Genomic DNA, 27,394 nt, shown 5'->3' on the forward strand with positions numbered 1-27,394 from the left:
TTGAACAGCTGATTTGCTGCACACATGTGTGTGTAAATGCATATGTGTGTGACGCATATAATCGGACTTGGGCAGAAACGCACCTTTGTTGTGGCATTGGTTTATATATCGGTCTTTCCTCGATGTTGTTAAGCCTGGCGTGTATTTCAGGGATTGGATGATAAGGCACAGAAATGGGCTCATTTTGGGATTGTAGGTCGCTCGGGCTGGTAATTTCAAAACCTGCTTTGTAAATTGGTTTTAATTTGACGCGAGGCGCATAATTGCCCTGCTCGTTGATATAATTGCGATAGACTTCACGGTCTGCTAAATCCGCCACTGCGCGCAGGAGGCAGCGCCTCGGCATCCAGCGGGGGCTTGTTTTGCTCTTCAGCCTGTCCCGGCATCTCCCTGCCGCCACTGCCGCCCCGCGGGCCGGGCCGGGCCGGGCCGGGCGCGGCCGCCCGGGCTCCCCAGGCTGCAGCCCCGCGGGCGGCGCCCCGCCACCGCCGCTGCCACCTCGCCGGGACTTTAACTGCTTATTGCTGGCTGCAGCCTCCTGCCCTCTAGCATCTGAGCAGGACTCCTTGTGGTCCTCCAGGAGACCAGACCCCTAAAGCCACCTCTTCTCCCTTCCAGTGAATTTTTTCCTGCCCATCCCTCAGAGGAATATTGGAGGAAAAACCGGGCTCCGAGGACCGAGACTTTTCTGAACGGATGGCTTCCTCCGCTCCTTCGTCCTCCAACGACGCTCCGGACCCCACCCCAACTAATTTGCGACCCACAAGTAGGTTTTTTTTCTTTCGCTCGTTTAAAACCTCTTGGCGGCTTTCTCCATCTAGGCTTGGAAATAGCGATTTCGGAACGAAACGATAAATCTGTGAGACCCTGTTCCGTGCCGCTGAGCAAGGTGCGGAAAGTGCTCTACACAAAGGAACCATCTTCCCGCTGTTAGCAGGAGAGGTGGGTCTGTAACATAGCAAAAATAAGACACAGGGAGGAAAAGCCCCCCTCAGCAGCCAGCCCTGGGTTTATCTTACACCATATCGGAGGGATTTAAACAATAAACCGAAGCCCCCAGATGGTCAAAAATCAGTGTGTTGAATGTGAAGAAAATGAATCAGTTAAAGGGCGAAGTTATACCAGTGGGTCGAGGAGGGTGTCCCCCCAGCCTTGCATTTTATAAATGCTAATGCTACTGCTTCCTTTCAGCGTACGCTGAAGCCTGTAATCAAGTGAAATTTGGATGCTAATTGTAGCTTTTAAAGCCTTGTATTCCTAATTGCTCTGAATTTGCCTTGAGTTATTGAGGTGTGAGTGGGAAGCAGAGGCTGCTGCAGGTGGATAGAGAATCGGTTTATAGCCCTGGCTAGGCAATTCAGACAGTCATCTACCAAAAATAAATAAATAAAGAGACTCGATACTATAAAGCATCAGAGACAAAGAGAGGGAAACAGTAAGAAATGAAAGGTTGTCAGGCACAGCAAAGTGGGGAATAGCTTTTACCCTGAAAGCGCTGCCAGGGCTGTGAGGCATGAACATCGGAGTCATTATTGTGATTATTCTGCAACGGGGAAAAAAAAAGAGCGGGGGAGGGGGGAAAGGCTGACAGGCAGCACCATGTCGAAAAACAGCTCTTTTTTTCAGATGAAGGTAATAGGCTGTTGCCTTTTACTGAGACGTTAGACGTAAAAATCGAATTAACGGGCAGCACAGTTAAAAATTAAGTAACCTTCGCCAGAAGCGAAAAGCAGCGCCTTTTGCCTCTGCCTTTGCCCTTGAAGGCCTCTGCCTTTGTCGGGAGCGCGGCGGCGGGCGGCTGCCCCTGCGCGGCCGTCCGGGTGCGGCCCTCGCGGCTCGGCGCTGCCGGCGGCTCCAGGCTCTCGCGGCCGGCGCTGCCCCGCCGAGTCCGGCGAGCGCTTCACCCGCTTGTCCTCCCTCCTGCGGGGCAGCCGGCGCCCTCTCCGCCCGCGGCGGCCCCGGCCGCCCCCTCGGGGCTGCGCCGCGCTCCCGCCCCGCCGCCCCGCGCTCCCTCTCCGCGGCGCTGCGCTGGGCGGTCTCCGCTCGGGTGCTGCCGGCCCGCTGCGCGCCGGCAGCGCTGGGGACGGCCGGGGCAGACCGCAGGTGCCGCGGGAAGAGCCGCCGCGAGCGGACGGGCGGGGGCCCGCGGCCCTGTGCGGGCAGCGCCGGCGGGCGACCGCGCCGCCGCTGAACCTGGCGCTCCGCGGGCCGCCTGCGGCTTAGTCATGCGGGTCCCATCATCTAGTCAAATACTATTTTTCACCCAATTAATTCCTGAAGTGTTCGGCGACCCCATTTCATGCCAGTTTATTTTAAGCTGCCACTTCCCTGGATTCTCGCCAGTAAATTATTAGACCTTCAGGTCCCAGGTGCCTTTCCCTTTCTTCTTGACGGGCCAACGTGTCACTTCGGTGTCACTAAAGAGACAAAGCGCCACAGCTGACCTGAGTAAGCCAAGTCCTGACCCGAGATCAGGGGCCCTTTGGAAAGCAGTGATTTCTTCTGAAACTCCCTAAGCAGCCCTCGAGGCCAGTGAGCGGCGGGGGGAACCAAGGAAATACGGAGAAATACAGGGGAGCGTGCACGTGAGTTGCTCTAGGGTCTTCTCTCTTGCACCCTCCCGTGTGCGGACACGGCGTCAGCTGAATGTCTCTGTCCTTTCTTTCAGCTTACGACACGTGGTGCGGCGTGGCCCACGGGTGCACCCGGAAAATCGGCCTCAAGATATGCGGTAAGTCCGCCCCGCGCCCGCGGAGTGCTGCGCGCCACCGCCGCCGCTCGCCTCGCGCCTCTGCCCCGCCACGGGCGCCCCCTGCCGCCCGCTCCCGGGCCTCTCCGGCCGGGGGGGCCCGTCGAGCCCCGGGGCCGGGGCCCGCCGCCCCCCGAGCTGGCGGCGGCGAGAATCGAGCCGGGATTTTGGACGACGGCTCGCGCTCCGAAATTTTTCAACCTTATCGGGCTAGAAAACATGGATCTCCTGGGGGGGAAAGATTAACGCGAGCCTTATTAAAGGGCAATTCGTCAGCTTGCTGGGTTCGTGAGATAGCGCCGGCAGCCAGTCAGCGCCAGGCACACGAGGGGGAAATGCGAGGGGAAGCAAATACACAGTCCGATCGCAACGTTACAGCAAGAGATTCATTTGCAGATAACAAGCTGTCTTCCTTCTCCAGATTTCGCTGTAGCGCCTTCGCTTTGGGAGACAAACAACCAAATCGTTATTTTCTGATGAGAGAATCGTTCGGCTTAGCCTGCGCTCCTTATGAATAGAAATTATTTCCCGTTTTTCCCCGTTAGCTCTTATTGGTAGTGGGCGGGGGGTTATTTCGTGGGAGAAGTGAATGTTTTATCAAAGCACAGGAGACATTTAAACCTCTTCCCGCCTTAGTCGAAACACATTCGTTTATTCGTCTTGTTACAAGGAAGTTTGGACGGAGAAAGAATCAGGTTGCAAAATATTTTAATCCTGAGCCTATTAGAGATTTCATTGGTGTCCGCAGGCGACATTAATGAGCAGTTGCTAGTTCTATAAATAGCTCCTGATCTGGGTTTAATGGACCGTTTCCCTACCAGTCCCTTCAGTGGCTGGAGCGATGAGCTTTTTCATCATCATTTTAATTTAGCCCGGCAAGCAGAACTGATAAAGTAACGCACCGCTGGGCTTGTTCCGTGTTGCTAGACTACCAGGGTGACGGGGGGACAGCACAGCTTCCTCAACCTAGGTGTTTCATGAAATACACTGAAAATGAAACATCCCACCATTTTGGATTTGAGAAAGGAGAAAAAAAAAAGAGTTTATTTCTCGGGGCATTATGAAGGGAATTCAAAACGGGCAATATTATTGTGTTGTTAGGTTTCTTTTTGTGTTCGGTTTTCATTTTCTCCTTTTTTTTTTTTCTTTATGAAATATATATACCTTAAATAGTATCGGTATTTCGGAATACTCGATTTTGCTCAGCACTCGCTGTACAAGCTCCCCCCTCCCCCCCGCTTGTATCTAACACCTTCACAATGACAGGAATGGGAGTTACCTTTGGCAAATAGAGTGAAGTATGAAACTGACAGGAATAATTTTTAATTACAGATGCTAAACAAGTCGACGTTTAACTATCGTAATCGGTACCTCTCATCCTTTCATTACTCCAGACCCTAAATATCCTGGAGTTACAAAGCTGTAGTAAACCAGACGCCTCAGAATCGTTTTTTTTGTGTGTGTGTGTGTCTGTGTGTGTGACACACATAAATCAATTAATTTTGAATGCCAGCTTTAACTAAGGATTCAGCTCAGAGAAAAGGCAGATCTTGAACAACAGGTGTGTTCTTCTGTCTGCTCTTTTATATTGTGTGTTTGACATTTTTAGTAATTATCTATCCAAGATTTATGTGTCATTTCTTCCTAAACAACTGGCCGATTTAAGGATTAGCTACTTTCTTCTCTGGCCGAAAGCTACCGCCTGAGAAGAGCGTTGCCGCTGCCAAACCCGCGCACCCGCTGTGACTGCACAACCCACTTACAGAAAGAGAACAGGTCTTAAAATGGTTTAATGGACTGTCACGGTGCGCAAAGCATGGGCAGATTTTGCTCCATGCGTGGAGTCTCACGCTACGTCTTTCACCCGATCTCGGCATTTCGCTGCTAGGCCCGATTCTGCTGTCGCTTCGCACCCGTGGGAACAGCGGACGTGGCAAAACGGCTCAGGAGCGTCCGCAGCCGCTCGCTCCCCCCAGCTCACGCTTCCCGGCCCAGCAAGCGGCACCGCAGAGCGAATTTTGCAAAAGCACCCGAGTAAGGCAGAAACTCAACTCTACCCGAAGTCAGTGGGATTTCTGCGGCTAACTCTCGCAGGCGATTGTCGAGCACCCCCTGCCCGCTGCCGGAGCTCCTGCAGCCGCACTGACGGGCATCGACACGCGGGAAAAGCACAGGGTCGGGCTCGGCGGATCTGTCCCTGCTTCTGAGGCAGGTGAGCTGGAGTCTGGAAGGGCTGCGAAGTGGGAGACGGTTGTTAACACACCTTCCTCGCGTTAAGTCTTTTGGTCCCCGATGTGCCAATGCTGCCTCTCCTAACGCTGGATTTGTGGTTCTCGCATCACCCTGCTTTTAAAAGCTCTACGGCTTTTAATGTAAATCGATGAAAATACCTTGCAGCAGGAAGCACCTGCGGGACGTCGCTAGTGCTGGGAAAGGCCGCACTGCCCTTCGCAGCGGGACCAGCTTGACCATATTCTCTGCTACTTGCTGGATCTCTCCTGCGCTGTTCTTATTTGAAGTTTTTACAGTGGATACAGCTAAAAGTTTGATAGTCATGCGCTTTCCCTCGGGCGAGGGAGAGGCTCTCGACAAAAGCCTACCCCGCTTTCCCGCAGCCCGAGGGCCTCGTCGGCACAGGAGCCAGCGCCGAGGGAGGAAACGGCAGAGCCAGGACGCGGCCGGCCCCTGCGCCGCGCAGCCAGCCGGCTCCCGAGGGGCTCACGCGTGGCAGCGCCGCGACCGCGGGCCCTTCGCGAGCGACGCCGCAGGTGCAACTGAAAAAAAAAAAAGAAAAAAGAAACGATTCCGGGCAAGCAGCAAGTTTCTCGATTTTTTTTCCCCCCACCGCTCCCCTCCCAGCTGCCCCCGCAGCGGTGCGAGGTGCGGAGCAGAGCAGCCGAGCTCATGCCAAGCTAATGTCGGTGGCTGTCGCCCGCTGTCGGGTCAGGCGCGGGGAGAGAGGAGCGAGCGCCGGGGGCGCTTCCCGAGGCGACGCGCGGCCGCTAACGAGCTTGGAGAGGGTCGTGGCCGCCGCCAGGCCGCGCAGCGCCGCGGGAGCGGAGCCGCTGGAGCTGCAGCCCTTCCCGCGGCCGCGCTCCGCCCCGCCGCCCCCGCCGCCCCCTCCCGGCCGGCGCGGCGGGAGCTGCGCAGCGGCGGCGTGGCTCCTGCCCGCACGGAATGCACCTCCTTTACGTGACTTTTCCCACCGAGTATCGCTCCCGAGAGCCTCGAGGAAAGACAAGTCGGAAATAAAAGGGAAAAAAAAGCGAAGTGAAGCCATAGGGCCCGGGCAGCGGGGATCGCTGGGGGTGGGTGCCTAGTCCGCTCCCACTCCGGTGCCAGCTGCTGCCCCAATGAGCGGGCAAGTGACGCTTGCCAGCAGGAACTGGGAATTTGCTGCAAGAACCATTAAAAGCAACTACAACGAAAGGAAAAAAAAAAGTATCACACTTGAATGGCTACTCCTAATTTGTGCAAGAAGAGAGATTCACTTAAAATAATTTTCTAGACTGGCAACTCATATTCCTAAAAGCATCCTAGGGAGAAATTATTTAGTAGAAAGTTATTACTATGGAACAGCAGAGTGGGAAAGGTGCGCTGAAAAGCCTTGATGAGGTTGACAAGCCTGTCTGCTCGCCAGCAAGCCCCTCCTGGGAACTAGCATGGCTCCTCAACGGATGTAGGAAAGATGTTGCTGGTTGGGGGGCTCGTTGGACGCCTGGCTTGGGGCTCCCCGAGACGGCTGGCACGGCGGGACGGCAGCCTGGTGCCCGGCCCGGCTGCGGCTCTGGCCGGGGAGCGGCGTGCGGGGGCCACGCAGGAGCAGCGGCCTCGGCGAGAAGCGGTGCGCACGGTTACAGCGCTGCCTTGCTCGCTCCCCAGTCTTCCTCTCTAGCGCGTATCCCCCGTCACAGCGAGACCTAGTTTTATTCGATTAAACAGAAGCAGCAGCAAAGGGTACGGCCCCGCCTCCGAGGGAGGCGCTCTCAGCACGCGGCGGCGTTAGCCCGGCTTAGTCCCGGTCCCAGGGAGCGGGGCCGCTCGGCCGCGCCGCTGCCAAGGCCCGTGGTCCAGGCGAAGCAAGGGCAGCGGCGCTGCCTCGTCCAAACTGCAAGGCAAGCTCACTGCAACCTGGGAGATCAAATCCATTAGCTTGCCTGAAAACGGAAAGGCAAACACTATCTGTGGTTTAGCGGGCATGGGTTTAATGAAAGAAATCATGAAAAATCATTGTCACTTCTGCGCTGTTAAAGTAGACGGCCCTTATTCACCGAGGGCTCTGCGTGGGGCCCACTGCAGTAATTCCCGGGGCAGGTGGATTTATTATTGCTGTTATGCACAGTGTTATTATTTTGGGTCTTCTGTGCTAGAGTTGTGGCCTCCAGGAAGAGCGCAATTGCTGGGGACGCCAGGAGATGAGTGCTGTTAGCATCAGAGTGGCTTTTCCGGTGGAAAACCAACATCTATTGGAGGCGTGCTGGTACATACAGCGCCCTCCTGACAAGAGGAAGGTGGGTCTGATGAGTGCTACCGCTGCCGTTAGAGCACCGAAGAGGAATGCTCCGGAACAGCTGGTTATTCTCGTACCTTTTGTGCGTGAGAGCACCAGAAAGAAGTGAAAGTGGCCCTGATTTTAATCATACATCATTGCCCCTGTCTGCTGGGTCCATAAACTTCGCCTACAGGCTGAAATAGCATTGACTTATCCTGAACTCTCTTTCAGTGGCTGATTACTGAAGTGGAATCTGTCTGATCGACTTAATAAGAATTTACCACTGCACTAAATGACGAAAATTTGGTTTTTTGCATGGCTGGGTTTTTGCAGTTGATGGTATTTTGAGCTCTCCCTCCTGGAGGCAAATAATCTCCATAAATACTCTTATTCCTGACCTTATTAGCTAGATCCAGAGCAAACACCACTTTTGCACTGTTGTCTAGAGAGCTGCTGTAGACATTTCAAAGCATGTTGGGAAGTGAGAAAGCTCTGACCTGTGCTCCTTGCAATAACAATGTAGGCTTCCTGCAGAGGACCAACAGCCTGGAAGACAAGGGTCGGATCGTGAGCTCTCTGAAGGAAAGGCAGTCCTCCAAGAGCCTGCTGGCCTGCGAGAACAGCGAGAGGGAAGCCAGGTTCAGGCGGACAGAGACGGACTTCTCCAATCTGTATGCTAGAGGTAAGCGCACTTTACAGCGGCTGCCTCCTCCATCTCAGGCACATCCCTCAATGAAGCCTGCCTTCGTGCCCTTTGGAAATGCAGCCACGTTCACACCTTGCTTTTGCTTGGTTGATTTTTAAGGAAACTGTGCGTGCATGTTTGCTGAGGGCCGCACTGAAGATGCTGACAAGTCTTAAAATTTTATATACGTTGGGCTAATCCTCTCCAACTCAGCTGCAGCGGTTCCTCTGGTCACTCGAGATCTAGCCTCCAGGAGGAAAATAATTTTGTATTTTATTTCCTTCTTAGTAAATTAGCAATGAACCCGGATTGCTAGTATGGGGCTGCTGACGAGGAGGTGGGGAAGAGAAGTGAGCTTTCTCGGGGAAGAGAGGGAGCGTTGTGGGAGAAGGGGTTTTGTGCCTTTTGCTGCGGTCTCCCGTGACCTGTCCCTGCCGGGGCTGCTCTCTCTGCGCCTCACGCTGCAAACAACCGCTAACGGCTCCGTTTTGCCTGCAGATTTGCTGCCAGCCAAGAATGGCGAGGAGCAGACCATGCAGTTCCTGCTGGAGGTCGTCGACATTCTCCTCAACTACGTGAGGAAGACATTTGACAGGTCCACCAAAGTGCTGGACTTCCACCACCCGCACCAGCTGCTGGAGGGCATGGAGGGCTTCAACCTGGAGCTCTCGGACAACCCCGAGTCTCTGGAGCAGATCCTGGTGGACTGCCGGGACACGCTCAAGTACGGCGTGAGGACAGGTAGGTCCAGGCCACAGGGCGCCCGCAATGCTGCCGGCGCGGCCCGGCCCCTGCGCGGCCGCTTCCCAGCCAGGGCGAGGCGAGCGGGACGAGCCGCTGCCCCGGGAGCTCCGCTCCGGGGCTCTTCCCGGCGCTGGGCAATGCCGGGCACTGATGCTGCCTCCGTCCCCGCAGGGACAGGGCTCGGGGCCGCTGGCAGAGCCCAGGCACAAGTGTGCAAGACGTAATCTCCTTCACTTGATGAAATGCGAGCCGTCTGTATCTCCAGGGAGCAATATCATTAGGTAAATGAGGGCATAAATGACACTGAATTTGCAGTTTTTCTTCCTTATGTTCACCAGTCGTTTAATGAAAAAGAGACTGAAATCCTAGGAATCGTCAGTAAAGGAACCCTGTGGATTTCAGCCCTCTGCCCGGGAGCCCCGGCTGTCCAGGACCTCGTGAAAGGGACGGAAATGCCCGTTCACACTAACTTCTCCTCTCACCTGGCGAGCTCCAGGCAGCCTCTGATCCTTGCGGTGGCTCGGCCGCAATGTCCGCCCCGGTGCTGGGCCGGCAGCAGCGCCGGGCTCCTGGCTGCGCCCTGCGCGCCCCGGCGCGGCCGCGGGCGAAGCCCCGTGCAGGGCGAGCGCTGCAGCCGGCGCGGCCGCGGTGCCGCCGGGGGCCCGTGTGGCTGCAGCGCGCCAGCTCCGAGAGGGAAGTTCAGCAAACCCGCCCCTACCCATCCGGGCCGGCTGCAGGCGGGGAAGCCTTCCTCGCTTTTTCCCTTCACATGCGAACGTAGCCCAGACACTGGGCTACCCAGCACGGTGCCCCGTGAGCCCGGCGGGGCCCCGCGGAGCGCTGCGCAGCCCCCTGCGCGAGCCCTGGAGCGGGCCAAGGCGCCCCGGGCAAAGCGGCTTTCCGGCTTGCAGCAGGACAGGTACATGAACGAGGGGGCTCCGCACAGCGAGGAACTGCTCTCAAAAAGTTTCTGAAAGCGTGCTGGGTTCAACGGTTTGTGCCACAGCAGCTGGAGGAGTTCAAACTGCAGCCTGAGAGTGGGCAGTGAAGCTGTGCTGAGCCGCTCTCATCGCCTTCCAGGTCACCCCCGCTTCTTCAACCAGCTCTCCACGGGACTGGATATCATCGGCCTGGCTGGCGAGTGGCTGACATCAACGGCCAACACCAACATGTAAGCAGCGTGTCCTTGTCCGCTCCTGCCTTTAGCATTTAGAGGGGTTGCAGCTATCGTGGTAGGCGTGTATTGCGATAGACGTCTGTTATTTTCTTATTTAAATTTGATTTCTGAAAGCCTCTTCAATAAAAGTGTCTGACAATTTTTCTTAATGTGGCAACGAAATAGTTATATAAAGCTAAACGCTTCTTAGAAGGAATTTTTACTTCGTTAATACATACAAATGTAAATATCCTGGTGCTCATGGTAAGTGAAACATATTCGTTCTAGTATAATAATATGAAATATTTTCTCTTTTCTTGGACCAGTACTCATATTTTTCAGATTTTTTTTTAAGGATTTGTCTTTAGACAGTAATTATGTCTAAAGAATTGAGTAATTCTGCAGTTATCCATTTATTTACACTAGAGTGCAAAATATTTAAAACTTTATGCTGTCTTTCCTCCTATTGACTTCAGAGGTAATGGGCTTGGGGCCTCCTCATCTCCAGTTCATCTCCTGGCAAAGTTGTTGTTTCTGAGTGGCTCCAAATGCATGGAGTCCAAATGGACTAAAAATGCAGCACTGAAAATTATTTTTATGATAATGAAGGATTTAACCTAAAATTTATTAAAATTTTGTGTAAAAGAAATCCAAATACATAAAAGAGAAAACATTTCCTTTTTATTAACCTCAAAAATAATTAAAATTACAGGTAAGTGTAAATCTGAACTTTTGTAACAAAGAGTAAAATTCAGGGTAAAAAACCCAACTTTTATGCAACTTTTTTGTTTGTATACTGATTCGTATATGCTCCAGTATGTGCTGGGAATCCAAATAATTGGCAGGTAATGGCTGCTTTCTGGTGTAGCCCTATACTGGGGATCTAGTTTGGGAGAATGGATTCAATATTGCTAATTAGTAGAGCACAAGAAATGTATCTGCAAATTGAAAAATGAACACAATTTTTACTGGTCCTTCAATGAGTCAATGGTTCATTAAGTACAGCTGATTATTAGCGGCTCTATGTAGATTACAAGCTGTTTTGTGACATTAGCGACAAAGAAAACTACATAAGGCACTTCAGCCAAAACCAGCCTGCTCCTTGCAGTAATTGTCTTCTTAATTAGTTCTCTCTTAATCTATATGAGACATTCAGATGTAAAAATTGACTGGGAAAAAAACTCAATAACATACATTTAAATTTTAAAGCAAATATTGCAAGGTGCTTCTCTCTCTCTCTCTTTTTTTTACAACATCACACTTAAAGGTGAAAATATATTTCATTACTTAAACAAAGTTTTCCTTTAGAAATGTATTGTTTCCATATGTGAGAAAAGCATATTCCATTGCTGTAGATACAGACTGCCAGTCTTATAAGCCATATTTATTTTGACTAACATCTTAGCTATCCTTTTGTGATTAGGGAAATTGCACAAATACAATACAGCAAAATGGAATTTAGCTCTATAGGAGAATGTGATAATTTTGGAAGTATTACCATCATTATTAAGAACATGAAACTCACTTACTTCATTCCAAAAGGTAATCCTTTCTTTATGGGGTTGCTTTACTTTTCCTTGATTGATTTTAAGAGTATATTGTTAAATAGCTAGTTCTACAAAGTGTATGGCGCATTTATACTTCAAGCAAGAACATATGTTGAAAATGGTTTTCTACGAGCATGAAATTTCAGTATCTATTCTTTTGTATGGGGTTTACCAAATGGAAAATAACATATTCCACACACTCTTCTTTTTCCCCCTCCTCCCAGCAAACCAAGGTCGATATGATATATTTTAAAATAACACAGCAACTACAAATACAGTTAAAGCAGGATGTTTGTTAAATATAATTCAAAGAATTGACAGAGAAGGTTATTTGAAATAGCCAGATCAACTCTTTGTGCTCTGGGGACTGTATTATTTGTTTTGAGCAGTGTTTCAGCTCAGAAGAGCAGATTCTGACCTTTATCTAGAAATTGTTCAAACCTGCTAGACAAGTATGTAATGTGACAGTAGCACTAGACTGTGATAGGGAATTTGTTTTCCATTTGCCATTTTTCTTTTATACATATAAACAATACTTAAAATATTTGTGAACAATTAAAAAACAAGTATTTTCTTTCCCAAGTGAGTTTTGAGTAATCAAAACATCAGTGGCTCTTAATATTTTAAATTCTCATTATGAAATGTCATTTAAATGTCATGCAAATATTTCAAATCAAATATAATAAGCTTCTCATATAGGCTTAGAAATGTATCAGTGTGGCATTCACAGCTGAATCACTAGCATAAGACTTTCAGGGAAATTTTCAGGTGGAATTTTCAGAAGTTGCTGTTGTTCAAGCAGCTGCAGGGATCTGCAGCGTGAGGTGCTTGCCCTGGCCAGGCAGCAGCTGGCTGACCTTACAAAGGGGACAGCAGTATCCAGAAATCCTCTCTGCGCCCTGTTAGCCTGATGAAAAGATTATACTGATAGTATCAGTATAATGTATTTATATTTATGCAAACATAACATGCACGAATTATGCAAAGTACTTTATGTTTGTTCCTTTTACATACTGGCAAACAGGGGAACAAGAAGATAAAATAATTTGTCCTGATAAAAATGCTACTGCCTTTAGGTGAGAGCAAAATTAAGCCAGCCCTAGGCACGACCAAAAAACCCATTCATATATTGCATTAGTAAAGAGTTGAGACTTGTGTTCATTTTATTTAATTCTTAGAAGTACCTGTAAAGTTTGTAACTGTATGGAAAACCTAATCAGCACTTTTCATCAGGAGACTGGTTCTGAAGTAGGAGAGTTTCTGCCATGCCAAATGCATTTTCTATGTTTTACTGAAATTTTCAAAATCATTTAAATTTAAAACAAATAATTTCACCAAAATGCTATTTAGAAAACCATTGCCTTCATTTAACATAGCTGCATTGGCCTTATCATTTATAATCATTCACAATCTTCTTCTACTGGACTGTCAGTCTTTGGAGACTCTAGAAAATAATTACATAATAAAATAATAAGCATTATTTTATTTGGTTTTAAGTATATTCAACATTTTGTCTGTGAACACGTTTTATTTACTTTTTTTTTAAAAAAAAACTTACTGACAGTTGTATGCTTTTCATATAAGCCTCTAAATCTTCCAGGAAACATGTAGGCATCAGCATGCATGTTCTCTGGACAAAATTCAAAATGCATTTAAACTGATGTAAAAAATCACATTGACTTAAACTTTTCTTGTATTAGGTTAGAATGGCTTATGTGCTGCTGAGTTCATACTAACTTCAGCTGGTCATTCTGCCCGAATAAAAGTTGGAAAATATGCTAGACTTACAATGGGGAAAAAAGAAAACAGTTTACTATTATGATTTTGCTACTAAGAAGATATGCTACTGAGAGATCAGACACAAATGTTTTAATAATTTTATCTTTATGTAATTTTTTGCAACACCTGAATTCCAGATCACTGTTGAAATGGCTGTACCTGACAATTCTGATCCCGATAAAAGCAAAATAAATAGTATTTTGGCCTTTCAAAACTAGAAATAGCAACAATTAGAAAGAAATACCATTGAATCTTAAATGTTTTACAAATAGTAGTGTCATATCTGTGATAGGCTAAGGACATCGGCAAGGTTTGTAGAAAAAGCTGTTAAATTGTTTTAGACTAACCAGTGTAGATATAAATAGCAGATAATCTTTTAGCCACACGTTACCTTCTTCAGACAACTTACCTCCTAAAAATTGCCGTACCTATTCTCAAAATGTCATTTTAGTATTAGTAGAGAGACAGCACATAGACCTGATCCAGATTATTCAAATGAAAGAATTAAAGAATCAGTCAGATCCAAAGTACTTGGGTGTCTTATTCTTGCAGATCCCTTCAGAAATTCCCAGCTGATTGTTTAGTTTCTTTCTGCCCCCAAAAAATTTTTTTAATAGGGCAAGCAGAGCTTATTTGCAGCAGTAGTAGTTTATCCATGTACTTTGATCACCAAAAATGGTTGTATGGCTGTCACTTTCCATCCATATATCTGTCCATGACATCATGGCGTATTAGACCATACAGTGTGTTTGCCCTCATTAAGTGGATACAACAGTTGACTGCTGTCTTGTATTTCGTGAATGTTAATTAGAAATTCATCATTTATAATTACTCTTGACAGTTATTGATCATATGGTATTGTAGAAATAAGTTGTCCTTGGAGATCAACAGAATAAATCCACATAATTAATTGTATTTAGACTTTGAAGCCTAGCTCAGTATCTCTGATTTTTGCTTGAAGTTAGCCGGGTGAAGTTCACTGTTTTCATTTTGTTTTGGCAATATGTTATTCCAAAAGTGTGAAATTGGTTCTCTGGCAAACAAGTAGGTTACAGTCCAATTTTGCCTAACTGTGACCAGCACTATGATAGTGAGCACAAATCTCATGTTGGCTATAGAAGAAAGTTGCTAAAGAGGGGATATTGTAGGGTTTTTTGACCAATATTGTCTTCCTGGGGATTTTTTGCTTGAGTACAGATTGCAATATCAGATCCTCAATTTATGGGAAAATTTTTAGGAATCTTAAGCATTTCTACCAAGAATCATAGCCCAGGAATTAATTATATGTTTTGGAATCTGTATTTAATTTTTTGTTGTTGTTTTCTTATCCATGCAGGTTTACGTATGAAATTGCCCCTGTTTTTGTCCTCATGGAGCAAATAACACTTCGGAAGATGAGAGAGATTATTGGATGGTCAAACAAAGATGGTGATGGAATATTCTCACCTGGTGGGTTGCACTTCACTCTTGGTAGTTTGACCAAAGCTTCAAAATTAAAAATGAACATAAGTTGTGACTGAATGCCCACATTCTTCATGAAATATCTGCAACACAAAACAGCATGTCAGAATTTTAGAAGTAGGAATTTCCCACCTGAAGTATATATTTTGTTCAAACATAGCACAAAAAATTGAAGAAAATGATCTTTATCTTTTGGTATTATATGTATCATGGCTAAATTGAAAGCTGTCTAACATTTTAAAACTTGATTATGTGTTCTGGTACATAGTAAGGCATTTAAACAGCCTTATTCTTATGCCTCATTCCTGGAAATGCTGAGCAACCACAAGACCTGCTGACAAACAGCTCTTGAGAATCACATATTGACTTCTTTGATGATTAATGAGGATTTGGGCACACAGCTGAATAAAGCATGACTGAGTGTTGATCATATCCCATGGTATCATTTTTCCAGAAATCTGACTGCGTTCTCAGTATGATTTTGAAGAGCAGGCCAAAGTGTCACCCCATGAAGGCAGTATAAGGGCTGTCAGCAGTGGCAGAAAAGACTGGGAAACCACATGGAAGCCCCAAGGCCTGTGTTCAGACAACACGGGCCCCTAAAAGAGCTTCAGATTTCTGGGTTTGTGGGGGCGAAACATGCAGTTTCAGAGGATGAAGGACAAATTCCACCTCCTTTTGCAATAATCAGCCTAAAATCCGTAAATACAGGCTTACTTGATTGCTGGTCCCATCTGCAAGAAAAATATGGAAGATCTTTCCCACTGTTCTTGTTGGTGAAGACATATTAGAGGAACAAGTTCTCTTAGACTTAATGGATGAGCTCAGTTTTATTAAATCTTGATGTCTGCATTATACAACTGAGCTAGTTATCCTGGGATCTTTTTTGTAAGTAAATCAAGAGAAATAGATGCTTTCCCTCAATTAACCTTCAAAAATAAATATCAAAAATAGGTTAGCTAAGTTATAGCCTACAAAGTACCTCTTTTTATTAACTGACTGCAAAAGGAGCTTAGGACAACTAGCTCAGATGTAGAAATCTACGTTTTAGACATTCATCTCTACATCTATGATAAGATAGGATAAATCCACCCAGCATGTGACATTTATTCAGTCCCAGTCAATTTGATAAATTTCTGCTACTCTTGCTAACAGGAAGCTGTCATGCAAAGGCAACATAACAAAAATGTATGCCTTTAGGAATGTGTTACAAAAATATTAGCAATTGGAAGAGACAATAGATAGGAAATTCTGACCATCAGTGTGACCTTCCAGAGAATTTGTCCATATCCTGTTTAGATGGCTAACAATGCATTTCAGAGATTTATTCTTTCATAGTTCACTGCCACTTTTACTGCATAACACAAAAGACACTTCTTTGTCTTTGGTCTAATATGTGTTTTTTTTTCTTATAGTCACTATTTTATTATTAATTCATTCACAGGAGGAGCTATCTCCAATATGTACAGCATAATGGCTGCACGCTACAAGTATTTCCCTGAAGTCAAAACCAAAGGCATGGCTGCAGTCCCTAAACTGGTTCTCTTTACCTCAGAACATGTGAGCTTAATATACTGCTAATTGTTCATTTATTGATATATATTTTGAAGATGTTTTGCCATTAAATAACTGCTCTGCTATTAAACATGCGTATGTTTTGCTGTAGAGTCACTACTCTATAAAGAAAGCTGGAGCTGCACTTGGGTTTGGAACAGACAATGTGATTTTGATAAAATGTAATGAAAGGTATGTTTTAATATATTAAATGTGTTCATCCGTTTAATTTGTTTTATTGTGCTTAAAGACTGGTTCAGTACAGTGTGTCAAGTTGCTAATGACCTGTTGAGAAAATCCTATTAAATTATTTCAACTGTAACTAGTATTTCTATGTGCAGTCTTTAATTTTCTTTGTCTTTCTGTTTCTGCAATAATTACAGAGGCAAAATAATACCAGCTGATTTAGAGGCCAAAATTTTGGAAGCAAAACAAAAGGTTTGTGATTCTAAAAATTAGTGCTTTAATGCTTGTGTTAATAAAATGTGTAATCTCTCCCTTTGAAGGCTGAGTGTTAACATTAACCAAGAATGTTATATTTTCATCTGCTTAATTATACATTAATGCATTTTTCAGGGAATCATCTTTATATCTTGCTAAGATTTTCATTTACTCTTTAAATAACCTATTTTTTAAATTCTTGACCCACATCTGTGTTTTTTGATTTCTTTTTCTTCAGTTGGATTGAAGATATTAGTTGGATTGAAAATATGTATTGGAAATATCTGAAGTATCTGGAAATTTCTCTTTGGGAATATTGGAAGTAAACTTACTGCTTGGAAAAAAAGATTACTAAAATGTAAAACTAAAACTTATTTTAGTCAAACTTTTAAGTTTAGCCAAAACTACTGAAAATTCAAGTTGAGGTTAGTCCTAAAAATTCCCATAGAACTCCAGTGTGAATTTGCAGGATCAGTAACTGTAGTCAGTAGGTATTTTTTTTTATTTGAGGCATTCATTATTATTTTTTGAATCTATGTAATGAAAAATCTGTTGATGTTGTATAGAGCTACTAAAATTAGAGCACTTAAGATTTTTTTTTATAACTTCTTTACATTTGGGCATTCCTTAAAGTTGCAGTTCACATTTATTTCATTTAATTCAACATAGACTTGCTTTGATCTGATAGTTCCAAATTTATTGCTTTTGTTTTAGGTTGTTTTATTCTACTTTGTTCTTTTTATGGTAGATAGTCAAAACGAACGACTTCAGATTTTTGAATCACAACTTACAAATCATATTCAATTAATTTGCATTTATACTTTCGTAAGAGTCTCTTAGCTTTACTTGACTATTGCTAGTTTGTTACTGGAATATCTCAATCTCCTAACTGAAGAGGAAAACTGAAAGACAAAATGCTACTCTATCTTCTGATAATTGATTTTGTGAGGTTACCGTACAATAAACACAGCTGGTTTGTTCCTACCATCTCTCCAGTTTGTTAGTTTCTACTGTTGGTTGCGTGTCTTTCACATGGGAAGAAAAACAAACATTTTAAGACAAGGAAATGAGACAGCAACATTTCTAAAGTGATTTTCACATCTTTTTCTGAACGAGGTTGGATTTTGTATTTAATTAATATTTTTATTTATATTATAGGGATACGTTCCTCTTTTTGTAAATGCAACTGCAGGCACAACAGTATATGGAGCCTTTGATCCAATACAGGAGATTGCAGATATATGTGAAAAATATAACCTCTGGCTCCACGTAGATGTAAGTAGCTGAACAAAGTACTATTACTGAGGCAAAAGATTCTTGTGTACACATTTCATCTTGAATTAAAACATTTATTGTTAGATCCAGAGTAATTAAAATATGTTAAGCTTTTCCAGGCAAAAGAGTGACTCTTTTTTTTTCTCTCTTCCAGGCTGCTTGGGGAGGTGGACTCTTAATGTCCCGAAAGCACCGTCATAAACTGAACGGAATAGAAAGGTACTGCATAATGCTTATTAGTATTATTGTTATTGAAGCAGATTTATAGGGGTACATGACTACAGGGGCTGGAAGTGAGAACAAAGCGAGAGCATGGCCCTCACCTCAGCCCTTACAGTTCAAGCGTCAGGAGGGGTACATGTCTTATGAGTAGCCCTTTGCACACATGTTGTCACACCTAGTGATAACAAAGCCTTAGTCTTTGCTTTCATGTAGAAGTCACGTAGGAGATGCTATGTCTATAACCCTATGGGTGTTTTAGTTTCTAGATTTCCCTTGAGGCTGCCCCTCTGAATAAAAATCAGAAAAGCACTGAAGAACCAGAAAAGCAGGACCTTTACTATCACTGCAGATATCTCAGCTTCTGTGAGAAGCAAAGAAGATTTGGAAAAACCTTCTATCCATGTACCCTCAAATTAACATCACATTGCTTCCTTGAGCCACCTGTGCTGAATGCGGGCACTATGTAAAGATATGGAATGAGAACAGTGAGCAAAGCTCTTCCTTAAGGGAAGCTAACTTTCCCCATTGTGGGTGTCTCATACAGTAAGTGAAGAAAAAGTATAGGATAAAGAATGATATGAGTTGGGGAGCACAGAAGGATTAAACCAAAACCAAGGAAGAAGAAAACGACATGGACCCTTCTAGCACAGGGAAAGCAGTGTATGGTGCCATGGTAGCTCTGAGGTAGCAGAACCATATAAACCTCTGCCCAGTCTGACCTGCCAGTCACTCATGTGATGGCAACATGTATAATACAGAATCAATAGTAAAAAATGTTTTCCTTAACCTATGCAGGTTTGGTCAAAATGATTTGGCACGCTTCTGGCCTGAGGTCAGTCCAAAGGTGCTAATTAAGACCACAAACTCAAGCAATGACTGGAAACAGCAGACTGTGAAGCATGATGTTATTTCTTTTCTAATCAGTTGCAATGATTTACAAACACTAGATGAGGCCCATACACGCTGCACAGTTGTTTGTCACAGGCCCAGGCTGTAATCTGCTGCCAGCACTCAGGCTGGACTTGGCCTGCCCAGAAATATGGATGTATAGGGCCTGACACACAGCCATGTGTACGGAGCTTGAATTGCCTATGCTAGAACAGCCTCTGGCAGGTTGTGCAGGACAGAGAATGATGTCTTTATTTTAAAATAGATCAAATGTTCCCAGGGAAAACTACTTCAAACTGCCTTTGTTTGGAACTTTGAAATTAAATAAATATGCTCAGCTGAGACCATAGCTCTCGTTTAAAAGAAAATGAACTGTTACATAAATATCTGTTTCTTGCCTACTCCCTGTGAACTACTATTTAAATTTTTGAAAAGAAAATGACTTCTTAAGCCTGTTCCTAACTAGGCACCAACTGAGCTAGGTACCTGCTGACCTGCACTACCCACGTAGATGTTAGAGGGATGGTGAGCTCCTGAGGTGTGGCACTGGCTGCACCATTATCGTGGCTGAGGCACGCTGCTGTCAAACCTCATGCAGGTAGAGGCTGGAACCACATCCGGACCCTTTGCGAGATTAGTGAGCCTCAGGCTCTGAGGCAAAGGAGTCACTGTGTTGCCCTGGATAGAAGAACTGTGGCTCTGGCTGTGCCCCTGAGAGCAGTGTGTAGGAAAGGAGGAAATCTCTCTGAATTTTCCTTGAAACATACTGTATGAACCCATGCAAAGTCTATGAAATATATAACTATGGACTTCTCTTCTCTGGAAAGCACAGGGGACATTTGGTAATTAATGACCTAGAATGAAGAGGTCCATAGATGTGTAAAGTTGGGACATTTGTTTTAGCATCGCCATTGAACTGTTTAGGATAGTGTGTTAAAATTACAGAATATCTCATCTGGCCAGTAAATTAAGTGATCTTGGGCATCCACTTGTGCTTACACATAAAAAGTTTTAAAATTTATATACAGAAGAGTAGGCATGTGCTAGAAAGTTTTATAGTCTTTTAACAAACCATGGGTTTGACAACATAATACAGAAAAGGTCTCATATGGCTCTAACTGGAAAAGTGAATACACATTAGGAATGTCTTTTCCTTTCCCTTGTACTCTTCCAGCAGCTACTCAAGGAGGAATTGTATTTTCCTGGTGCTTCAGACTGTTCCCTTAATTCTCTGCCCCTTCCAGTCAGTAGCCTGAACTGATATAAGCTGTCAAGCTGTTTTTGTTAGTTTTGTTAATGTTGTTTCTAGACATGGAGTCTTCTGGGGATGAAGTTACAATATTAGCTAATCAGTATAGTCTGACACTAATTAGCTGTTGTTATTAATAATATGAACTAATCAGAAGTCTGACATGGCAATACTAATCCAGGAAAATTCCTTTCCTGGACAATGCAGTTTGGGAAGAAGACGTCTGAGACAGTAATAAACTCCATAGTGAAAACAACTGGTCAAAGCTCCATACATATCCAGCTGAAAGCAGAAATTAAAGATAGTTACTCCAGGTTAACCTTTTGTTTCCCAGATTTATCTGAATGTGTAATTCTTTTGCAGAGCAAACTCGGTCACTTGGAATCCACACAAGATGATGGGAGTGTTGTTACAATGTTCTGCCATTCTTATCCGGGAGAAGGTTGGCATTGTATTTAATAATTAAGCAGTTAAATAGGAAATTATAAATATCAACCCCTACTTTTTAAGGGAGCAGTGCAAAATCTATTTCACTTCATAAGTTTCTTTTGGAAGGAATAATTGTGTGGATTTATATCATGTTTAGTTAGGGAAGAAGGAAGTCCTTTCTTTTTCTGGTTTTGGTCAAAGCTCTGTGGGTGAGATCTTCAGCTGGTGTATTTTTGCATATTCTAATAACAACACTAGATATATGCTAATATACTTCATCTGAGCATCTGCCCCTTTGTTCCTATGACCTTCTGAATATATGCCCTTGGTCATGGTAATCGTGTGCTGTTTAATAATTGTATTAATTAATTAATTAAATTAACAATTTAATAATTGTATGCCCTTAAGTAAGTGCCAGTTATTTTACCTTAACACAGTGGTTTAGAAGTTTTATAGTTCAGCTGAAAAGAAGCCACATTGCTTTTATTAGGAGTCCACATGTATTTTTAGGGCTTTATTCTTTGAATTAAATGTTTTGAATTTCTTCACTGAAAGCAAGGCTGGTGCCTAATTCTTTTAATATCTTTATTTTCTCTGATAATCAAAAAGGTTGCATTGTCTGTAGATAGAACTGTTTCTGTTGTTTGCTAATTGCTGGCATGTTATTCGCTCCTCGGTGAGGTTAGTTGCAGAGGAAACGGTGCCTGTACGTAGAGCTGGGATGCAGGATTTCGGGGCTCCAGCCCTGTCTCTGCCACTGGTCTGCCTGGCGACCCATCTCTAAACTGAGGACTACAATATTTACTCTCCTTTGTAAAATATTTCAAGATCTATTGGGGGGAAGCACTAGCCATTTTTCAGTAGCATGCCTGTTTACCATGCTTACCATGTAGGATTTTGGCAAAATCATTCTCTATATGACAACTTTGGATGATCTTTGTATTTATCAGATATAACAGTGGTTATTGAGCTTCTTCAGTGAGCCACAAAGATATTCTAGGGGAGATGCAACCCTCTTTAGAAATGTCATATATGTAAGATTTCTTTGTAGAATATAGGATTTTGTTTTTTTGACTTTCCCTTGTAGATCCCTCAGAAGTAATGCACAAGTTTCCATCGGTCTGTGGACTATCATTTTAAAAGAAGCTATCGTAACGCAAGACCCTGAGGAGGGCTAATTGCTTATTTTTAAATATTTTTAAGCAAAAAAGTCCAGTTTAGCTCATTTATGCATACAGTGTTACTAATGTAAAATGGCATAAAACTGGACAATATATGAAGTTGAGGCTTTCAACTTTTTTTTTTCATATTCTGTAGTTACATAATGAATTGAGGGACAATAAATTTATTCTAGTATATAATTTAACACATCAAAAATTTGCCAAAGGCCTTACAAAGTAAAGTGGACAAAGTTAGTATGGAAAACTCAGAATCCAAATTCATTTGAGGATATTTTACTACTCAGGGTCTTTTAAGTGAACCACCAGAGATTATGAGATTGTGGATCAGGTTCTCAAAACTAGGTCAGTATTTCATAACCTGGCCCTTTAAAGAACAATTCTATATATTTGACATGCAATCCTTTTATGTTATTAACGCATATAGTTTCAGATGAACATGTGCCATGTAAGTTTCATATACATGAAAATACATGTTTTTTATAATAGGGTATACTTCAAGGTTGCAATCAAATGTGTGCAGGATATCTTTTCCAGCAAGATAAACAGTACGATATATCCTATGACACTGGAGATAAGGCAATACAATGTGGGCGACACGTGGACATTTTCAAATTCTGGTTGATGTGGAAGGCAAAGGTAAACAATAAAAGTTCAGTTCTAATGTCAGAAATGTATTTGTTTCATCTGTAAGTCTCATATAACAATACTTTAACACAGTGTGTGTTTGATTACGAAACACAGAGGCAGCCAAGTATCAAGTCAGGAAAGAGCTGTTCAAGCTGTAGAACAATGTTGGCCATCAGTTAATTCAGCTGGAAATTGGAAGAGAGCATTAAGTCACTAGATGAGTGCAGTTCAAGGACAGTCCTGCAGTAAAAGCAGCCAGGGCAGGACATCAAAACAGTCTTTTGTTGTGATTCTGTGCATTGGTATTTTATGGCAGGTTACTTTTAGTAGCAGCAGAGTAGATTTGATGCTTTAAGAGAATCCTTCCAGCCCTGTATTTCTATATGTGGATTTGATTGACAACTTTGAAAACAAAACCTGTTTTTTAGGGAATTGCCTATCGAATGATTTAACAATTGATTCCCTGGCACAACTGTGATTTGCTTGGATGGCTGAAGTTAAGCACAGGCATACATGTTTACAAAATGATGGTTCACACATTCAAGAGAACACATCTCATTTTTATTTATCTGCAGTTATCATTACTGTTATTCTTACTGTTCTTCTGACAAAATGAGAATCCAGCTGGGTAACCTGACAGCAGTCTAATCATTTTTTTATAAAATTGAGATTAAATCCAATGACAAAATGTAGAGTCATAAGATGGTTTTGACTTTGAATGAGAATAAGACAATGATAGTAAATAACGTGTGATGATAAAAGATGTCTTCCTGCAGATTTCCTCATTATCGAAGACTGAGGGAAGTAAATAACAGAAATGTAGATATACAATTACTTTTAAACAGACTGATTTTGGAGTTGTTACTGTGCATTTAAAAATGCTTTAGAAAGAGAAACACAGAACTTTAGTATCCAGATACACAAAATATATGTAACGATTAATTACTTCAGTGATCAGCACAAGTTTGGTAACAAGGCTAAGTACATTTCAATTAGGACTCAGTTCTTTCTCCAATATAAATAATTTTGGTACTGTAATCCAGCCATGTGACTCCACCTATGACAAATTAGTAATGGACTGTGACTTTTAACTTTGAAATACATAATTTATGGTTCTAATCATCATGTGCTGACTGCAGACACTATCAAACACAAGTAGATATGCTGTTCTTCTAAATACCATCATTAACCACCATGAAAGATCATACTCTTGTCTTCATAACAGAGAATACAGCTTAAGCCCAAAAGTTATCTTATAACTTTATTTTCAGATATTTCATTCAATACAATAAAGCTTGTCCCAAATATGCAATAATTTAATAGTTGTACCCATCTTTTTTACTTCTTCATTCATGTACAAAAGCATTCCTTTTTTAAAAAAAACTTTGTTTTTCTGATTTTATTATTTTTTACAAGAGAAACATCAACATACATCTACTTTTTCTGGGACTGTGATTTTACAAAAAACATATATTATTAAAGATCAGGTAGGTGGGCAAATGACTTTAACAAACTTATTGCAGGCTTTTATTTGCTTACTTTTTTAATGCAAAAATCTTGCAAACTCTTTAGTGAAAATAAGGTGTTTCCCCACTCTGATCTATTCAAGTTAGTTTCCATTCAATGCTCACAGCAGTTCAGCAAAAACTGGGGCTAATGTTCTTGATATTTTTGGAAGCTGGAAAAAACAGAGCTAAAAATAATCCATTAAAAATATCAAAAGCCCTTTTAATTATTGCAAGAAATTCTCTTAAAAATTGAACAAAACCAAAATAGTGATTATAGTTAGGACAGATGTAGTCACTTATGTAGTGACTGATTAACTGTATTTTTAAATTGGAAAATAATAATCCTGCTAAAGGTTTCACTTTATGGCCGAATCTGTTCACATGTGAAGCTTATCTGAAAAGATGATTGCATCAGAAGAGGAAAAATAGCTCCATAGTTAATGCTTTTAACATTAACTTTATTTTTTACCATAGGGTACAGTAGGATTTGAAAACCAGATCAACAAATGCTTGGAACTGGCAGAATATCTCTTTACTAAAATCAAAAACAGAGAAGAATTTGAGATGGTTTTTGAAGGAGAGGTAAGTTTTCTTTCATTTAATCTGTGAGTAGGAGTCAAATCTATGGAATTCTGAAAACAGTCTTGACACTTCTTAGAGTTTTTCAACCCAGCTGTGTTGAGTTGCTGCTCTTATTTTCCAAAGAATAACGTGGCTATTGACCTCTGGGCAGTCTTCAGGCCACACACCCAGGGTTTTGTATCAGGCTGATCTCTCTCCTTCTCTCTCTTTCTCTCTCTTTCTCTCTCTCTCTTTCTTTCTCTCTCTCTCTCTCTCTCTCTCTCCCTCCCTCCTTCCCTCCTACCCCCCCTTTCTTCTTCCCTTCCCCCGCAAGGACTTCTCAGTTTAGAGCATGAAGACTACCTTGATACAATCTACTCGTGCTGGGATGCCAGCTGCTGCCACATACATAACTAAACCTGCTATTTCTGCTATATCCTCAGTTGCTAGTGCCACTGCATAAACTCTTGGCTGATGGAATAATAAATATATTCTCTCTCTTTATTTATAAGAAAAGGAAAAATGTGTTTCTCTTCCTGTGATCCTGGAAAGCAGCCCCTCTTAAAACTGCATGAAAGTGAAAAGCATTTGCACCCTAAAACTTTGTAAATGGGACAACTAGTTTGGTATCTAAGATGACAGATATGAATAGCAGTAATTGTAGTGCATTTATTTTGTTCTATCATACAGAACTAGCAAAGTTAATCCTATGTTTGGGCTGTCGTATCTGTGCTAAGATACGCTGCTTTTGGGGTACTAGTGTGAGTGATTTGTATTATTGTGTTTATTGATGGATGTGTTTGGTTATTCTTTTTTGCAGCCTGAGCACACAAATGTATGTTTTTGGTATATTCCGCCAAGTCTCAGGGGCATGCCAGACTGCGAGGAGAGAAGAGAAAAGTTACACAGGGTATGAGGCTTACATTAAATGCAAAAATACAATCTACTATTTCAACACCAAATACTCCATTTATCAAAAATAATTTATCAATGTGTGTTGACACATGTTGCAGGTTCTGCTATGTCAGTTCAATTGCTGGTTATGACCTCGATACCTGCTCCCCTTTCTCTCCTATTTATATTGTGGTGGAAGTCATGTTTCCCCTATAGAACCGGATACAAAACATAATTATTGTTTGTTATGCATTACTTATATGGTTCAGGAAGTGTACGTGAATTTAAAAAGTAGCTAGGGATAAAGCAGTCCATGCCCAAGACAGCATATCAGCAAAGGAAAGGGAAGACAAGTTGTGTGAAAATTCTAGAATAGATACAGGACATGGAAACCCGTACATTCTTAAGTCTTTATTTTTATTTTAAATGTTCTGGTTTGTCATGGGTGATTTCACTATATTTGGCTAATTAATGAATTTCAGAGAAAAATAATATCCTTTGGAGGACTTTGGGATAAATTTCTGTTAAGGAATGATGCAGTGAGTAAAGGGAGGACATAGTAGAAGCAGAGCCAGGAAAAGTTTTCATGATATTTAGGACTTGAGGGAACTGAAACACATTAATTTTGTAGTAGCATTTTAGACAGAAGTGAAGTAAATTCAGGAGACAAAAGAATGAAATCATAGTTGTCAAAAAGAGTTGGAAAATCTTTGTATGTGGGAAGGGAGAAGAATAGGTAGGCTTGGGAGGTTTTGTAGAGGATTTTGTGGCTGCATCAGGCTAGGGAAGGACAACAGAAGACAACTGCAATTGCTGGGTGACACTGGTGACATGTTAGGTAAAGAAAGTGCCAAAAGTGAGAGAGAAAAGAGGAAGATGGATAAGACTGGGCAAAAGGACAAAATGTTTGACTTCATCCTCTTAAATGCTAGAAGGTATTATAAAGCGTCCTACAAAACAATAAAAGAGCCAGAGATATGACCTTGTCTGGCAGAGAGTAAAGCAGGACAAAGAAGTTCTGGATGGCAAAACTGAGCTCATTTGGCACGAAATATTAAGATTGTTGGAACATTATTCCTTATAAACTGAAGTAAGAACATGAAATTGAGGTAAAGAGACTCCAGAACTACTGGAAGGTTGCCACAGCTCATACTAATAGAAAATATTATTTATGAAATTGATCTTGTTGAAAATTTTCCATTTTTTTTCCAGCAAATTGGCTTTGGGAATATGTAATATTCTCATGGAAAGCATCTGTGGTCCTTGAGAATTGATTCTGGAGTAGATTTTCAAAAAAGGAGAGAAAAATCTTTCTTTATTATAAGATCTTTCATATCTTTTTTTTCCAAATGTTCTAGTAGAATTGTGCACTTTTAATATGTCACCCAAATATTGCAGCACTGAATGTTGAAAGTGCAGCTATAAATGTTGAAAACAACATTTTCTTTGTTCTAAACTGTAAGAATAATTAATCAGCACATAGAAATGATATGTACATTTGATATCTATAAGTATTACATACATAATGCTCTAAGGTGCCATTAGTCCTTTAATCAAAAAAAGATTTCTTAAAAGATGGATTTCATTGTTGTTAATTCTCCTTTACATATGCAGTCCTTTCCAAGCTTTTTCATTTACTGATTTCTTTAATATAAACTTTGCCTTTCTGATTTGTCTGTTTCTTTTTGCTTTTTTAAATTCAGAAATGCTGTGATAGAAAAAGAGAGGAAAAACTTCTGAATTACCTTCTCTCTCTCTCTTTTTCTTTAATTGTGTAGGTGGCACCGAAAATCAAAGCACTGATGATGGAGTCAGGTACTACCATGGTTGGATATCAGCCTCAGGGAGATAAAGTCAACTTCTTCCGAATGGTCATCTCAAACCCAGCAGCAACTAAGTCTGACATTGACTTCCTCATTGAGGAAATAGAGAGACTGGGGCAGGAGCTGTAG

The 27,394-nt window shown here is 42.8% G+C and overlaps 1 protein-coding gene across 1 annotated transcript; it reads left to right on the forward strand.

Annotated features, from left to right (window-relative positions):
* The first annotated feature begins 681 nt into the window (after nt 1-681).
* GAD1 (glutamate decarboxylase 1) lies at nt 682-27,394 on the forward strand. The gene is made up of 16 exons (XM_062578612.1): nt 682-766; nt 2,669-2,731; nt 7,765-7,923; nt 8,425-8,667; nt 9,751-9,841; nt 14,489-14,601; nt 16,058-16,173; nt 16,280-16,359; nt 16,551-16,605; nt 17,767-17,883; nt 18,038-18,102; nt 20,606-20,684; nt 22,339-22,488; nt 24,462-24,569; nt 25,369-25,458; nt 27,221-27,394. The coding sequence occupies exons 1-16, from the start codon at nt 697-699 to the stop codon at nt 27,392-27,394; spliced, it is 1,773 nt and encodes a 590-aa protein (XP_062434596.1). The 5' UTR covers nt 682-696.

The sequence above is a fragment of the Rhea pennata genome, chromosome 6 (assembly GCF_028389875.1).
Source record: "Rhea pennata isolate bPtePen1 chromosome 6, bPtePen1.pri, whole genome shotgun sequence".
Lineage (NCBI taxonomy): Eukaryota > Metazoa > Chordata > Aves > Rheiformes > Rheidae > Rhea > Rhea pennata.